At 44.1% G+C, this 16,624-nt stretch overlaps 1 protein-coding gene across 1 annotated transcript; it reads right to left on the minus strand.

The window, feature by feature from the left end:
* Positions 1–619: 619 nt before the first annotated feature.
* Positions 620–15,570, minus strand: LOC117430588 (matrix-remodeling-associated protein 5-like). The gene is made up of 7 exons (XM_034903216.2): positions 15,189–15,570; positions 12,420–12,631; positions 10,014–10,143; positions 9,282–9,672; positions 5,246–9,106; positions 3,474–4,377; positions 620–2,979 (listed from the first exon to the last, which is right to left on the minus strand). Exons 2-7 carry the CDS (start codon positions 12,599–12,601, stop codon positions 1,074–1,076), a joined length of 7,374 nt encoding a protein of 2,457 aa, XP_034759107.2. The 5' UTR covers positions 12,602–12,631; positions 15,189–15,570; the 3' UTR covers positions 620–1,073.
* Between the last annotated feature and the right edge of the window lie 1,054 nt (positions 15,571–16,624).

The raw sequence follows: 16,624 nt of genomic DNA on the forward strand, positions 1-16,624 counted from the left end.
AATGTAACTGTCGGAGTGATGGTTGCTAACTTCACAAATCTATGTTTTATATTGGAAATGCTTGTTGCATATCTATGAATCACAATAATCTACCTTGTGCATTTCTATATGTGGTTAGAGGAGACTATCAAGAACAATGACCTTTGCAGGCATACTGAAGTGTCTTGTAAACAAGGGGTCAGAGTGGGATTAATGGGCAATAAATGTTTCCTCACCAAAGCACCACTAATTTTTTCCTCTGTAAAGATGTTTGTACTATATTACAGAATCCGTTAAGGACAATACGGACTATATATTTTGTACTTCGATGAGGTGATTATGCTCAGTCCTGGTGAGCACCTCAGTAAAATAACCAAATGCATATATTTAACACATCATGAATTTTGCATTAAGTCAATGGCAGGCTTACCTGATCGTCTGTATAATATAAAGTAATAAGGGGTTGCATTACTAATGAAGATGGAAGTAATCCAATATGGAAACTCCCACACTCTGGGCTGTATTTAATCACTCTAACGTGTTTTATAAGACATGCCAAACTGTGCTGTGATTATATATAAAACAGATGCTGGGGAGATATAAAAAATCTATATTTCTTTAAAAAATATTCCACATTGCATAAAAGAAAACCCCAGCAGTACTGGGTGTTCATACATATTTTAATATTTACAAACACTATCAAACTTTTTACTCCTGACATTTCCATAAATTAAAAAAAAATAATATTGAATTTATTGTTTTAAGATGGGACTTGAGTGGTGATCTGTGAGGCATCAGACTTTTTTTTTTTTTTTTTTTTTGGTTTTCAAGTTCAAAACATCCCTCTTTTAAGTCCATGAATTGAAAATGAATGCAAACAAGCCCAGTTGGTTTAGTGTTGAGTTTGGTAGTGCCTATATTTGCTTTTCTATGCAGTTCTATTCTTTGATCTTAGCATAGTGCAAATCACAGGTATTTAACAAAAGTTTGCTGAATTTTAACACATTGTTATTCGTATGCGTGATGGTGATTTACTGACTTCAGAGCTGTATTCCAGTGGTCTGGTATTTTTCAATACTTTGTGTACTATCTCTTCATAATACCTGCAAATATGTGGCTTTGAAGTCCATACCAAGAGCATTCTTTACGTTACATTTGTAAATCCCTGAGTTCAATAGCACTGGGTTCTGGATGACCAGAGTCCCCTCTGGTGTCATGTGAATGCCACCCTGAGTGGCAAAGCGATTGCTAGGCACAAGCGTGGTGCGGCCTGGAAGAGTCCAAGATATATCTGGCTTCGGTATGCCGAAAGCCACGCAAGTCAGCTGCACAGGGGAGCCCCTGTTCACCCTCGTGATGGATGGAGGAGCACTGGTGATACGGGGAGGATACACTATTACTATGACCGGGATTGACACCGATGAAGTGCCAAACTCGTTGGTGGCTTTGCAAGAGTAGGTCCCCCTATCCGAGGTGAGAGTCTCACGAAGCTGGAGAGTGCCGTTGATTAAATAGGATGCCCGTCCGATAACCTGTGGCTTGTCCATTACCAGGCCGTTGGCTAAAGTCCAGTAGATAGTGGGCTGAGGCCAGCCCTCAACAGAGCAGTGAAGGTTCAGGTTTTCCCCGTATGAAACCCTCACCTGCCCTGGTGGACCGTGCAGCTTGGGTTTCCTCCCTGGCTCCAAGATATAACGTTTCTCTGCCTGTCCAGCCGTATTTCTTGCCATGCATCGATAAGCCCCTGCATCAGTTGAGACAGAGCTCAGTATTTGTAGTGTCCCATTGCCCTTGACATGAAGGAACCTCATGAGCCTGGTGCCTGGTGCCAGCAGGGTGCCATTGGGCAGCACCCATGTGATCTGTGGAGCAGGTTTACCATGTGTAATACAATCTAGGTTGATAGCCTTGCCTCCTGGTTTGAGGATAACTGCTTCGTTTTGAGGCAATTTGAAGCTGGGCCTTTCTGCTGTAGCTATCACCTCTAGTTCAACTTCCAGCCTTGCTTCTCCCATCTCGTTGCGTGCCATACATAGAAACTGACCTGCATCAGACCTTCTCAGGCCCCTCAGCTCTAAACTACCATTCCTGTGAACCTGAAATCTGCCACCCAAGTAGGGTGTTGGCAGAGTGATGCCGTATGATGTTGTCCAGCTGACCTGTGGCTCAGGCAAACCCTCCACATTGCAGGCCAACATCTTTGTCTGATAGGAAACTGCTGTTGCCTTTATGGTACTGTTTCCTGCTTGTCTGTTGATCTGAGGTTCTTTGCCTTCAACCTCCAGCTTCACATTCTTTATGTCGTCTCCCTCTGTGTTTCGTGCAATGCAAGCGTACGTCCCACTGTCTGCAACACCCACCTTCCTGATAACCAAAGTGCCATCTGCGAGTACCTGGTATCTGGTGTTGGAGACTGTGATTATGTCATTTCTTGGGGACAACCATATGATTGTCGGGGCCGGCTCCCCAATGGCCTCACATTTCATGTAAGCGGGCTCCCCGATTCTGCCCCACAGCGCTGTCTGTTCCTTGAATAAGATGCTGGGAGAGTCTGGGACCACCCTGACGCTGACTCTCATCTCGTCCTTCCCCAGCTTGTTCTCTGCGTAGCAGGTGTAGTCTCCCTCATCTCTCACGCCCATCTGCTTCAGGAAGAGAGTCCCATTTCCGATGACGTAGCGACGGGAACGCGCCCCGCTGTCGTCTGACTGGAGTGCGTTGTTGATCATGGTCCCGTCCGGGAGGCTCCAGGTCACCTCTGGGTTTGGAAGCCCCGAAGCCACGCAGTCCACTTGAAAGTTTCCCCCGTAAGACACACTCTTCTGAGCTCCTCCCGTGCGCTCGATTTTGGGTGGTTTCATCAAAACCTCCAGCTGGAAGAGAGCCATCTCCTGATCGTTGAGGCTTCTGGACATGCAGATGTAATCGCCGCTATCTCGCTCCGTTAGCGACTGGATCCTTAGCGTGCCATTGGGGAAGGCTGTGGTTTGTCTCTCTGGGCTGAAATAGAAAGAAAGAACTACTTTTTTTGCTTTCACCCATTTGTTATACAAAAGAAACCCATCAACATAAATTCTAAAACAAACAAAAAGTATGAAAGAAAAAAAAAAAAAACCCTGTTAACTGTTTATATGTTCTCATCCAGTTCATAGATGGTGCTTTTGGAAGTGGCTGACTTGAGGACGCTGTCTTTCATATCTTTTGCTTTAACATTAATTAGGGTTCTCTGAAACTCGTCGATGGGACTACATGCTTTAGACAAGGAAAGCAGCGGGCAATAAATACATGACCAACAGAGTGGAATTGTGTGGCTGACTTATAAAAGGCTTCTTTAACTCATTCCCCCTCTCGTTTCATTTTAGAAAATAAAAATGATCTGGTGCAAAAACTGTGTTGAAGAAAACCAATGTGGTCGGTAGTGATGTAAATATATTAATTTATATTAAAAAAAACTATTTTAAACCATAGTAATAATACAATTAATTTGATTTTACCTGTAGCGATAATCCACCAGCTTTTTGGATGGGAGTCTCCAGAGAACTCCATGCTGTGTGTCCTCAGACACTGGACAGTGCAGGTAGATGGTGGACCCATACATGGCTGTCACTCTGTGCTGCTGTGAGGGGGTGTACTTGAGGATGCTGGTTTCATGTTTGACATGCAGATGCACCAATCGCTTGCTGGTACCCACTGTGTTTGTGGCAGAACACTCATACACTCCTGAATCGGATGGAGAAACATTCATCACAAAGAGCGTCCCGTTGAGGAAAACAAAAAGTCTTCTGCCTAAGAACTGAGAGGGCTTTATCTGCATCCCTCCAGGAAGGGTCCACTTCTGGAGGGGCTCGGGCTCCCCCCTGGTTGTGCAGTGGATGTAGATGCTACGGCCAACAGTCAGTGCTACGTTCTCTGAGGCCTCTTCGTTGATAGAGGGAGGCAGAGCTACAACATGGAGGTGGTACGTCACAGTGTCAGCACCAGCTGCGTTGCTGGCAATACACTTGTAGTCACCCTTACTGGAGAAGTTGGCTGCTTGTAGCCTTAGCGTGCCATTGAGAAGGAGAGCCCCTCTAGTGTCAACTGGCCCGGAACTGCGTACAAATGTCCTGTCTGAAAGAATCCAGGAGATTTGTGCCCGAGGTTTGCCCTCTGCAATGCACTCCAGGTCAACAGAACGCCCTATATAGACTGAAACGTCCTTCGAAGTTGGGTTTTTAATCCTGGGAGGCTGTGTCAGAACCGTAAGAGTAATTACCATCCGGTCTGACCCGAATTTATTCTGTGCCGTGCAGAGATACTGCCCTCGGTCTTGCAGCTGTACATTTTGTATTACAAATGTACCATTATGTAAAACTTCAAACCTCTGACCATGACTTGTGTTGGCTTGCATAGTAGCACCTGTCCAAATAAACGTAAAAGTTAAAAATCAGTCGGTAAGTAATATCTGCCAGCAATAATTTCCATCAAATTAGTCAGTTTCACTTCTGGCAGGTCAGAAGAACAAGGTCATTGGGTTAGAGAGAGGTCTCACAGAGACTCTCTCCAAGGATTCCCTCATCAAGGGGGTTCCTATTCCAACATTGCCACAGGAACTTTTAGCAGCAAAGGGGCCTCTGTTTGAGAAACTTGTAGGCCAATGAAAGTCTCTCTCTATGGTGCCAAGACCTGACATAATGATTAAAAGTCACACTCTGGTATAATTTACAATCCATGCGTACCCAACTACAGAACAATACAAGGTACTTGCTGCTTGGAGTATCTTGGCTTAAAGTTCCCTGTAAAGTTTCTCTGTATTCAATTTCCCAGTAGATGGATCTAAGATCCCCCCGCCCCCAATACCTAGTTTTCTTTATTAATTGTGAAATTTCCAAGAACTTCAGTAATGTTTTTTCTTTTTGAAATATAACAGCTCTATGGCAGCAGGGGTCTCCAATCCTGGTCCTGGAGGGCCGTTGTCCCTCCTGGTTTTGTTCCAATTGTTCCCTAAATTACATAATTGGACCAATTAAGTGCTTATTAGAAGCTTAATTGATCCACAGTTGGAACAAAAACCATGAGGGACACTGGCCCTCCAGGACCAGGATTGGAGACCCCTGGTCTACAGTAATACATTTATTAGGACTGAGAATCTGTGGTCTTAGATCCTGTAGTTCAGATTCCTGAATCCCACACAACCTTAGCTAGACACAGCTGAGCTACAATCAAGCTGTGTTGTAAGCTATTAACAATGAGCTTGTTCTAAAAAGATGAAAATAGAAGTGCCTACCTGTAGATACCTTGGTCCAGGACAATGAGGGTGGGGGGTCTCCTGAAGCCTTGCATGGCAGAAACACATTTGTCTCTGCCAGTGCTGGCACACTGACTGAATTCACAGAAAAGATTCTCGGCTTTATTCCTTTGCCCATCTGATTCGGGAGTGGCAAAGCAGTGCTGGATTTCCTTGGTAGCCAGTGGTTGTAGTGCCAGTGACCGCCAAATAAAACACTTGGGGTAGAGGAAGGCTGGCTTGTGGTAAAAGGTAGAGATGGGTATACTGGGGTCACTGGCCTGTAGTGCTTTGGAGAGGCCGGGGGTGGTCGAGGGTGCAAGCTGGGCTGGTTTATCTTTGGCTGGTGGGTGATGCTTCTGCCTTCCTGCACAGGATGGTAGGGGTCAACAGAGGGATGTCTGTATTGGTTCCACAGTCTGGATACCAGTGTAGATTCTCCAGCTCTGCTTTCAGTGGAGCTTTTTGGAGGATGAAAGGTTGGGTACAGAGTTTGTTTTTCAGTTAGGGAAGCTGTCACAGGGACAAAGGCAGCTGGTTTGGCAGTCAGTGCTGTGATTTCTGGACGGTTAGTAACCACAGAGTCTCTGCTGTCAATGTGGTGGAAAGGCCAAGCCCTGATGGGGTGTGATGGGTAGCGTTGAGTGCCGTGATTTGAGGGCCAGGCTGGTGCCCTGCTATTAGTGGCCAATGGGAAAGTGGTGATGGAAGGGTGGTAGGTAGGAGGTGCTTGGAAACCTGCCTTGGGGTATTTACGAGAGGACTGGGGGCTGTTCCCCTGGACAAATGGATTCAGAGGGCTTTCTGATTTGCTTCTCAAAGAACCTTCATGCCCTTTGATTATTTTTGACTGCGTTTCCCTTTGAAGGCTGCTTGATTCCTGGAAGGCCTGTCCTCCATTTACAACTTTCTCAGATGCCCCAGTGGATTTCCTTGAACTTGATGCTGTTAAAGATTTATATTTTGGCTTTTGAGAATTTCCTGCAGGAAATGTGGTATTAGGTTTTGGGGGAAGGGGGGTAGGCTGAGGTTCCGCTAAAGGAGGGGACAGTGTAGACTGTGAAGGAAAAGACACTGGAATATATGGAAGAGGATGTTTGATGTTTGTTTTCTGGACCGGAGGCTGCATCACAACAGGGGGCAAAGCTTTTGTTATTTCAAACCTTGGCTGTTCTGTAGCCCTCCACTGTTTTCCAATGGGTGTCTGAGGGGTAGTACCTTGTTTATCACTCCTGGTGGATTGGTGGAAAATTATCCTGGTAGAAGATGTCCCAGATGGAAAAATTTTGAGCTTTGTCTCTTTGGGAAGCCAAACAATTTTCCCTACATTGTTGGCTGAGGGCAAGATATTATTGTCATTCTTGCCATGTAAGATATTGTTTACTGGCTTGTGGTGTTCCCACATAGGTGCTTGGGTGGTCTGGAGTCTGTAGTTTGAAGAGGCAGTAAAGCTACTGGCCTTTCCTGTTGATTCAATAGCTTTAGGGATCTTGGTGGCAGCCAACTGCAGGCCATGACGTGCTCCAGAAAATGTATCATGTGGGTCAAAATTCTTGTCCTTTTCAATTTTGAAGGTGGATGATGATGTAGCGTTTGCTTCTTTTGTTTTGGTTGGGAGGTGGTCTGTTTGAACTATAGTAGCGTTCCTGCTGGGGATGGAAATTGGTCGCAACCCAGAAGATACGGTGGGACCTGAATCAGTTTGTATACATCCAACTCTGCTTGAGCTGTTTATTTTCAAATCTGTGATTTCTCCTGTCTGCTTTCTGTTAATTAAAACAGGGCGAATCCCAACCATTGATGTAAAGCTACTTTGTGTTGGTAAAGGGGAACGCGGCAGTGGTTTCTGAGAAGACACAATTGGACGATATCTGCGTTGAAAGGGTCTTCGGCGTCTCTGTTGAGGCGTCCGCCCAATGGGCTTTCCTTCCGCCGTGACTCTAGTTTTTTGGCCTTCCTGCATTTTGTTGTCTGGTTTCGGAGCCTGTGCCTTCCATTGTGCACCAGGAGTTGGCCCTGGGCTGTTTGAATGGGTTGAGGGAAATACATTTTGACTGGGCGTTACTGACATAGTTTTAGGCAGAACTGGTTCTATGTAATGAGGAGACGTTGATGTCTCAGGAATCTGCTTTGGGAGTAATGTTGGAGTTGGCTGCAAGGGTTCAAATTCATCTTCTGTAGATTCAGATTCTTTTTCAGTGTATCCAGGTGGCATTGGCACCTCCTGAGTTATAGTGTTTTCATGTATTTCAGGAATGCCAGAAGTTGTCTCAGCAGGGGGCTTAGCATGAGCTTTGGCCAGTAACTGAGCCCAGCGTTTGGGGTCAATGTCTTTTACTGACAGGTTTGTTCTCCTCTTGCCCTCCCATGACTTACTTCCTTGCTGGTCCTGACTGGTAGACCCCTTTCGGACTGTACCTGCAGGCCTCCTGGTGGTCTTGTCAGAGACCCCATGGTGTTCCACCCTGCCGCTCTGCGGTTCCCCTCCACCTGACCCCAGTTCCTCCTCCTCTGTTGACTGGTACCTCTGGTAGGACATTTTGGCTGTTGACTCTTTATTGTGTCCACCTGGCCGGGATAGATCTAAATTCACTTTTTCTTTGATTACAACGAGATGGGAAAGCATGTCTGCCCCATAAAGGTTGCTGGCCAAGCAGCTGTATTCTCCAGCGTCCTCTTGGGAAACCTTTGTGATGATCAGAGTCCCGTTCTCCGAAACATACCTTCTACTGCTTCGGGTCAATGGTAATAAGATTATATTTTGAGGGAGGAACCAGCTGATATTGTTGGGGAGAGCCGAGGAGACAGAGCAGGGAAGAGTTAGAGAGTCACCACTGTGCAAAGACATTTCTTTGCCATTTAGAGTCTCTGGGCTGAGCAGTAGTTCCCTCACAGTTAACCTGAAAGGCACCAAATCAACTTCATCCTCACTCTGGGCAAGGCAATAGTAAACTCCTGAGTCTGAAACATCCACAGGCTTTATAACTAAATTGCCATTTTTAGATACCACCAGACGGTCGTGAGTAGCATTGGCTCTAGACAAATCTGGAAGGATCCACTCAAATGTAACTTTCTCAGAACTCACCACTTCGCATCCCAGAGTTACCTTGGTCCCGTCCAAAACAGCCTTCACCCTCCCCTCAGGCCCTCTTCGTATCATGACCCAGGCGGTGGAGACAGAGTTGTGCTCCCCCCAGCTGCTGAAGCTGTGTGAGATATGGGTGGTGTAATTCAGGACCAGCTTGGTAGTGGTGGTTTTCCTTCTGTTCAGCTGGACGCTCACATTGGGCTGCAAAAGCCAGGCTGGCTCTGCTAGCAGGTGTCCCTTGAGCTCTGTAAAATAGGGGGTGTCTTCACTTGGTACCTGCCTGTACTGGAAGGTGGTTTGGGATGCATTCTGTAACATCTGACCCCGTTGTAGTATAGCAGGGCTCTCGTAGTAGTAGGCAATGAGCCTCCACAGCCTTTGAAGCTCATCCTTCTCAATCTCGCATTCCAGAAAGGCTTGCAAGCTTACATTGACTGCCAGCTCTCCCTGCTCGCCTAGGTGCTCCCAGACCACCGGTGCTCCTTCTCTTGGAAGCTTGACTTTGCAGCCAACGTGGGCCATGTTTTCCTGGTTATCCGACAGGACAAAGGTGAGTTGGCCCAACGGGGGCTTAAAGTCTTGAGCGGACAAGGGTTCAGGCTCTGAGTCCTCCCAGGCATTCTCACTCTGCTTCAGCGGAGACTGGATCTCTGGTTTATCGCAGGAGAATTCTTCCGGGGAATGGTGGAAGACTTGGCTGCTGTTGAGGGATTGAGGAGAGAAACACAAGGCGCAGCTCTCTGACTCTCGCTCTTTCTTGCACTTTATCACCCCTGCAAGAAAAATATTGTTTCAAACCTTACAATCTTGTGCTAGATTAGCTGAAACATGTAAACTGTACACTGATTTTCTGGTGCTTGATTCTTGATTTCGCAAGTTTTGGAACTGGGATGGGATTATGGTTTAAAGACACTTTTCCCCACCCCTCTTCCAGATTACCAGTCGTACCTTCGGCCTTCTTGTTCCACTCCACCAGCCACTGCAGCTGACAGTCACAGGTCCAGGGGTTGCCGTGGAGATGGAGCACCTCCAGGTCACCCAAGGGCTGCAGAGCTCCAGGCAGAAGGAACTGCAGCTGGTTGTCGGAGAGGTAGAGGTGGCGGAGGGAGGAACCCCAAAAGCGCCCGAGAAAGGAGAGCGTCACGAAGGTGTGGGGGTGCAGGTCCCTTAAGCGGTTCCCTTCCAGCTGCAGCAGCCTGAGCACTGTTAACCCGGTGAAGGAGAAAGGCTCGATGAACTCGATGACGTTGTGATCCAGGTGGAGGCGGACCAGACGGGTCAAGCCTTTGAAGGTCTGGGGGTTGACGACCTTCAGCTTATTGTAGCTGAGTTTGAGGATCTGGCAGTGAAAAAATAAACAATCCATTTTGTCAGTTATTGGTGGGGTTTATAACAGAAAAGCCGCAGTGTGCTACCCTTGAATCTATTGTGCAGACCTCACAAGGGTGTTACCAACTTCACTGTACCTCCTTATTGTTGTTCAAATAAACTAGGGCCAACACTAAAGAGCAGTCCTTTTCTCTTTTTCGTGTCGCTGTTGTCCCCCAAACAAGTGTTGTACAGTGATCAGTGGAACACTGAAGATAATAAGAGGTAGTAAAACCATTTAGGGGGTTCAAAAGTGCTGCTTGGTAACTGCTGGGTGCTTCTGGTCTACTTAGAAAGAGTAAGCAAAGGTACCTGGAGAGACTGCAGGTGCTGGAATGCCCCTTTGGACACAGGCCCGATGCTGTTCCCGTGCAGCATCAGCATCTCCAGACGGCTGAGACCTGAGAACGCAGAGTCCCCCACAGCTTGGATATTGTTGTAGCTGAAGGGGACAGCATTTCATACAGAGGATTAGAGACCATAATTATGTTGTTAGGTGTTAAAATAAGAAGGTTTGGGATCTATCTGTTGTGGGCATGTTTTAGCTCTGATACATTCTGTGTTTTAATATGATCAGACCTCAAACATGCCCATAACAGAGAGATCACAACACTTCTTATTTATACATGCCCATAACAGAGAGATCACAACACTTCTTATTTATACATGCCCATAACAGAGAGATCACAACACTTCTTATTTATACATGCCCATAACAGAGAGATCACAACACTTCTTATTTATACATGCCCATAACAGAGAGATCACAACACTTCTTATTTATACATGCCCATAACAGAGAGATCACAACACTTCTTATTTATACATGCCCATAACAGAGAGATCACAACACTTCTTATTTATACATGCCCATAACAGAGAGATCGCAACACTTCTTATTTATACATGCCCATAACAGAGAGATCACAACACTTCTTATTTATACATGCCCATAACAGAGAGATCACAACACTTCTTATTTATACATGCCCATAACAGAGAGATCACAACACTTCTTATTTATACATGCCCATAACAGAGAGATCACAACACTTCTTATTTATACATGCCCATAACAGAGAGATCACAACACTTCTTATTTATACATGCCCATAACAGAGAGATCGCAACACTTCTTATTTATACATGCCCATAACAGAGAGATTGCAACACTTCTTATTTATACATGCCCATAACAGAGAGATTGCAACACTTCTTATTTATACATGCCCATAACAGAGAGATCACAACACTTCTTATTTATACATGCCCATAACAGAGAGATCACAACACTTCTTATTTATACATGCCCATAACAGAGAGATCACAACACTTCTTATTTATACATGCCCATAACAGAGAGATTGCAACACTTCTTATTTATACATGCCCATAACAGAGAGATCGCAACACTTCTTATTTATACATGCCCATAACAGAGAGATCGCAACACTTCTTATTTATACATGCCCATAACAGAGAGATCACAACACTTCTTATTTATACATGCCCATAACAGAGAGATCACAACACTTCTTATTTATACATGCCCATAACAGAGAGATCACAACACTTCTTATTTATACATGCCCATAACAGAGAGATCACAACACTTCTTATTTATACATGCCCATAACAGAGAGATCACAACACTTCTTATTTATACATGCCCACAACAGAGAGATCGCAACACTTCTTATTTATACATACCCATAACAGAGAGATTGCAACACTTCTTATTTATACATGCCCATAACAGAGAGATCGCAACACTTCTTATTTATACATGCCCATAACAGAGAGATCGCAACACTTCTTATTTATACATGCCCATAACAGAGAGATCGCAACACTTCTTATTTATACATGCCCATAACAGAGAGATCACAACACTTCTTATTTATACATGCCCATAACAGAGAGATTGCAACACTTCTTATTTATACATGCCCATAACAGAGAGATCACAACACTTCTTATTTATACATGCCCATAACAGAGAGATTGCAACACTTCTTATTTATACATGCCCATAACAGAGAGATCACAACACTTCTTATTTATACATGCCCATAACAGAGAGATCGCAACACTTCTTATTTATACATGCCCATAACAGAGAGATCGCAACACTTCTTATTTATACATGCCCATAACAGAGAGATCACAACACTTCTTATTTATACATGCCCATAACAGAGAGATTGCAACACTTCTTATTTATACATGCCCATAACAGAGAGATCACAACACTTCTTATTTATACATGCCCATAACAGAGAGATTGCAACACTTCTTATTTATACATGCCCATAACAGAGAGATCACAACACTTCTTATTTATACATGCCCATAACAGAGAGATTGCAACACTTCTTATTTATACATGCCCATAACAGAGAGATCGCAACACTTCTTATTTATACATGCCCATAACAGAGAGATCACAACACTTCTTATTTATCCAGTCCATTCACATATTTGACTAATTCATTTGTTATAGGCTAATTAATACTAAATGTGCAGTATCAGCCTCATATCAACGTTTATTTATATTTACCCTGATACCATATCTATTAATCATGACACATTTACTGCAGTTAAATATCATGAACCACATGAAGCCCACGTCTATGACCTCCAGACCTGCACAGATTAGTACAGCACACAAAAGGACTGTCTTGCTTGCTTTGCATGAGGAAGAGCTCAGTGTCTTACCCCAGGTTGATGCGCTGGGCGTCGTGGGGGAGACTGGGTGGCACGGAGGTGAGGTGGCGGAAGGTGCAGTGCACTTCATTGGGACTGGGGCAGCTGCAGGACTGGGGGCAGGCATGTAGGGCGAGGGGCAACCCAAACAGGAGGACAAGGGCCCAGGACGGAGCGATGCCCGGCGGTGACATCTCCCTGCTCCACACACTACATCATCCGCCCTGCTCAAAGAAGGAAGAGGTTGGTTAGTGGGTTAAACTTCATGTATTAGTTTAGATTGAGTATCACATATCAATAGACTGTGATCATTACCACCTGCCCCCAAATAACACATGTGAAACTGAAAGAATAACGTTGAAAAATAACCCCACATGTTGAACATCACAAGAAAAATAATTGTTTTAAAAAAAGAACCTTTTTTTTACTGATTGTTTAACTGCTTCTATACAGCAGGTTTGTGTGGTGTATTGGACATCACTAAACAGATATGCGAAGCAGCTGAAGTTTAACTTGATTGGCAAGGTAAATGACGTCTGAATAGTGGAGTGAATGTTACCTGCTGCTCTGTATTTAAATGTTGCTTTAAATAAATATGTTACTTTTTCTTTAAGTGATGCAATACACACAAGTATGCATTTACCTTTATTCAGCTTTGCAGACATGTTAAAACTCTTTGTAAATTGCTATTGAGTTTGAGCTCTCAATAACACTTGATCGTATTTACAGCACGCAATAAAAATAATGTGTTTCACAGAACATAATATCAGTTTATAGTATTGTTGTATTTGAAAGCCTTGATACATTTTTTTGATTTACTACTGTAAGATGTGACATTAAATCAAATGCATTGTATACAGTTATGCATGTAGAAAAATGTAATGCATACAAAATGGCAATTGTAGTGTGTCAAGAGTTTAAGACCAATGCACTGCTTGTGCAATTCCAATGCCAGCCGTGCTGCAGTTCATATGCATTCAGCTACAATTATACTTTAATATCCTGTCCTGCCTCATCAATCCACACTATTAGAATTTCATCACTGCACCTGGCTGTGATAGCGATTTCGTGTCTAATGCTGTCAAAACTAAGCTTGCAAACAAACAAAAAAAAGCCATTAATGAACGCAAGCCTGAACAAGCTGAACTAGAATTTTTTTGTAATCATTTTTTATTTGCAGCCAAAAAAAAAAAAAAAAAAAGCCAATTACTAGTTTGGATTTTAGTCAATTTTCCCAATACAGCAAAGGTGAATGAGAATGGAATAGAAAAAAAAGGAAAAGAAAAGTGAAATAATGCTAATCAATAAGGCGAAAAGAAAAGTGACAGAGGGAGGGAGTGAGCATGGATTTGTCTGCCAGCCTGCCTGCTTCACGCTGTGTGTCATTACAAGCTATCAGTGTAATGTAGTTATGAATATGGCAGTGTGCCACGGCTCCCACAAGCCACTGTATCAGGCTAGTTGCTGCTTATTTTTACAAAATGATTTAATCCATCAAGCTGAGCCCCTGTCAGTAATGCAGTGAGGGGGCTATTTAATTTGAGGGCGGTTTAGCCAAGGCTAACAGCTACAGTACTGTCTGTTTTAAAAGTTTACTAATGATTCTGCTCTCCTGCCTGGGGTACCTTTCCTAATTTCCCTCTGATCCTGAGGCTCTGAAGGAGTTCGGAGGTTGGGTAGCTGTCAGGTCTGTGATCTCTGTCCATGACGGCTCAGCTGCCATGTGACTCTCTGTTTAACCCTTTCCAGACTGCTGAAAGGAATGAAGCCCTTCCCTCCAGTCGCTAACAGCTAAAATCGTTATCAGGCAAATCATTATCACTAGCCAGCAGCTAGTGCTGTTGAAAAGTGCTTGTTAATACCTTGTCTTCATATGGCACAGAACATGTTTACGCAGACAGGTTTAGTTTGTGCTGTTTTTGTTTTACTTCCTATCTGGTTAGCACGATTTTACTGATTTCTGCTGGAATCACTGTTATATATATATTAACCTTTTCAGCTCTTCTTATGAATAATGGCTTTCCCGCTGTCTAACATCTGTGTGGGAACTTTAATTCTACATCTGCTCTGATCTTGTTTGAACTTTCCTGCTGTGTAATGAAGTGACGTTTGAAGTTAAGAGTTAATCTGTTGTATCTTCATGATGGGACTCTCACTAGTAAACTCCCCTGCAACTTTGACCCAAAACGGCACGGCCAAGCCGAGTGCAGGGCAAGCCGATTAGCACCACTTGATGAAACACTGCTTGATCACAGCCATGATACCTTGAATGTGACTGGGCAGTACTTTTAAAACCAGTACTTCACAGCACTAACTTAACGCTGCAATGATCACAGGCACACACAATTCTGTAATTATTGTAAAGCAAAGGCAAATACTGTAAAGTGCTGTAAAATGGGTCAGGATAAACACTTTTACCATAGAGTGACTTGTCAGAAAACCTGCAAAATTCATGCCTCAGGTTTCAACACAACACGCTGTAAAAGTGAGTCAGTCACTGCAATGCTGCCTAACTATCCCTTCTCTTCTAGCTTTATGCTGAATTCTTTAGATTTTTGGCTTCTTAATATGATCCTGCCACTCTGTCTAAGTCTACCCAGGATCTACTCTTTTGAATCATGATTAAAATAATATATATATGTATATATTGTTATTTACCTCCACCCCTCCCCAAAAAAGTTTTGGAAATATGATTCACAGGAATAAAATCATACATAAATATACACTTACAGACAATAACGAGTATGCAATATTATATGATATATGTTCTTAATTTCTTACCTGAAAACTCTGGAAGCAAAATGTAATTTGCGACACCGGAAAACACCATGGAACTCCCCTTCCAGAACTCGATTCCAGGTAATTCTGTCCTATAAAAGTTTTCTCCCCCTTCAAGGCCCTCCTTTGCAGTATTCCCTCCTGGTGGCTGAGGGGGCCAGAGCTCCGAGAGGTGCAGAGGGGGAGCTCAGCCCTGGCTAGTCTACTGGAGCAGTTCCTCCTCCTCGTCTCCACACCTGGATTTGTATTTAGGCTTGTGCCTCATCTCTCTCTCTCTCTGTGAGTGCTGTGCTGGATGAAGGAGGAATGCCTGTCCCTGGCAGCTGTACAAGGCACACACACACACTCACTCTCTCTCCCAGGTGCTGTCTCTCTTGTGATTGTCTGTGAGGTGCCTCTATCTCTGCCTCCTTCCTGTCTTTACTGTTGGTTTTGTTTCTTCCTCCCTCCCTCACTGTCTGTCTGTCTGTCTGTCTGTCTGTCTGTCTGTCTGTCTGTCTGTTTGTCGGTCTGTCTGTCTGTCTCCCTCTCTCTTTTCTAACTTCTGTAACTTCTGATCTCTCCCTCACTTTCTCATTTACATTTTTATCTGAAAAGAAAAAAATTTCGTTAACACAGTTATGATGTGTGTGTGTCCTACCTTCACTCACTCATTCACTCACTCACTCAGAGGTACAGAACCCCCTTTATTTCAGTAAATTCAACCTCAAAACCCCTCTACTCCGGCTCTACAAAACCACTGAGCCGTTTGATTTCCAATTAGGTGTGCATCCCCTATAAAAACACCAGCATCCAATTGGTAAATCAGCTACAGAGATAACATGCTCTGCAATATAAGATGAATAGGCTGTAAATGTCACTTACAGTACCATAACTGGAACCATATTGTAACTGTAGCACTAGGGCAGTCGAATGGTTGCACAGTGCAGTTATTTGTTCCAGTTTCTTGTACTTTGTAGTTTCTTTTGAAGCGGGATGCCTCACTAGGGCTCAATTATGAAAACATCTTCCTGAATGCTTTTTTGAACCCCTGCCCAGTCTCTCTCATCAGCAGCGTTTTGTCTTTCAGCGCCCTCCCTGTCCCCTTTAATAAGAACAGTGCCCTGGTGGTGCCAGCCCTCTGCTCTGCACACACTGATCCATTCACTGGCCATGCTTTCACTGAAAGGAGATAAGACTGCCAGCCACTCTCCATGGCTTTGATTGCTGGAGCCGGGCAGGCAGATCAGAAACACGCCTTCACTCCTCAATCCAGCCCCAACAGCTCTGTACTCCAAAAAAGTGATCTGACATTTACAGTAGAATACGGCACTGTATGTTAAATGCATAGGTGGCTGTGTTTAGATTATATCAGGGTGTTTCTTCATTGGGAATGTCGTTGTCTCCCCTGTTTCTTCTGCTATTGCTGGTCAATGCCAATGTGAGACGTGGGCAGCGTG

The sequence above is a fragment of the Acipenser ruthenus genome, chromosome 26 (genome assembly GCF_902713425.1).
Source record: "Acipenser ruthenus chromosome 26, fAciRut3.2 maternal haplotype, whole genome shotgun sequence".
NCBI lineage: Eukaryota > Metazoa > Chordata > Actinopteri > Acipenseriformes > Acipenseridae > Acipenser > Acipenser ruthenus.

Excerpts from the sequence above, each read along its gene's own strand:
- LOC117430588 (XM_034903216.2), bottom strand. The coding sequence starts at position 12,601 with ATGTCACCGCCGGGCATCGCTCCGTCCTGGGCCCTTGTCCTCCTGTTT. Across the intron at positions 9,673-10,013 it reads AGCACCTGCAGTCTCTCCAG|ATCCTCAAACTCAGCTACAA; the intron begins GTACCTTTGCTT and ends TTTCACTGCCAG. Across the intron at positions 2,980-3,473 it reads CTGGTGGATTATCGCTACAG|CCCAGAGAGACAAACCACAG; the intron begins GTAAAATCAAAT and ends TTTCTATTTCAG.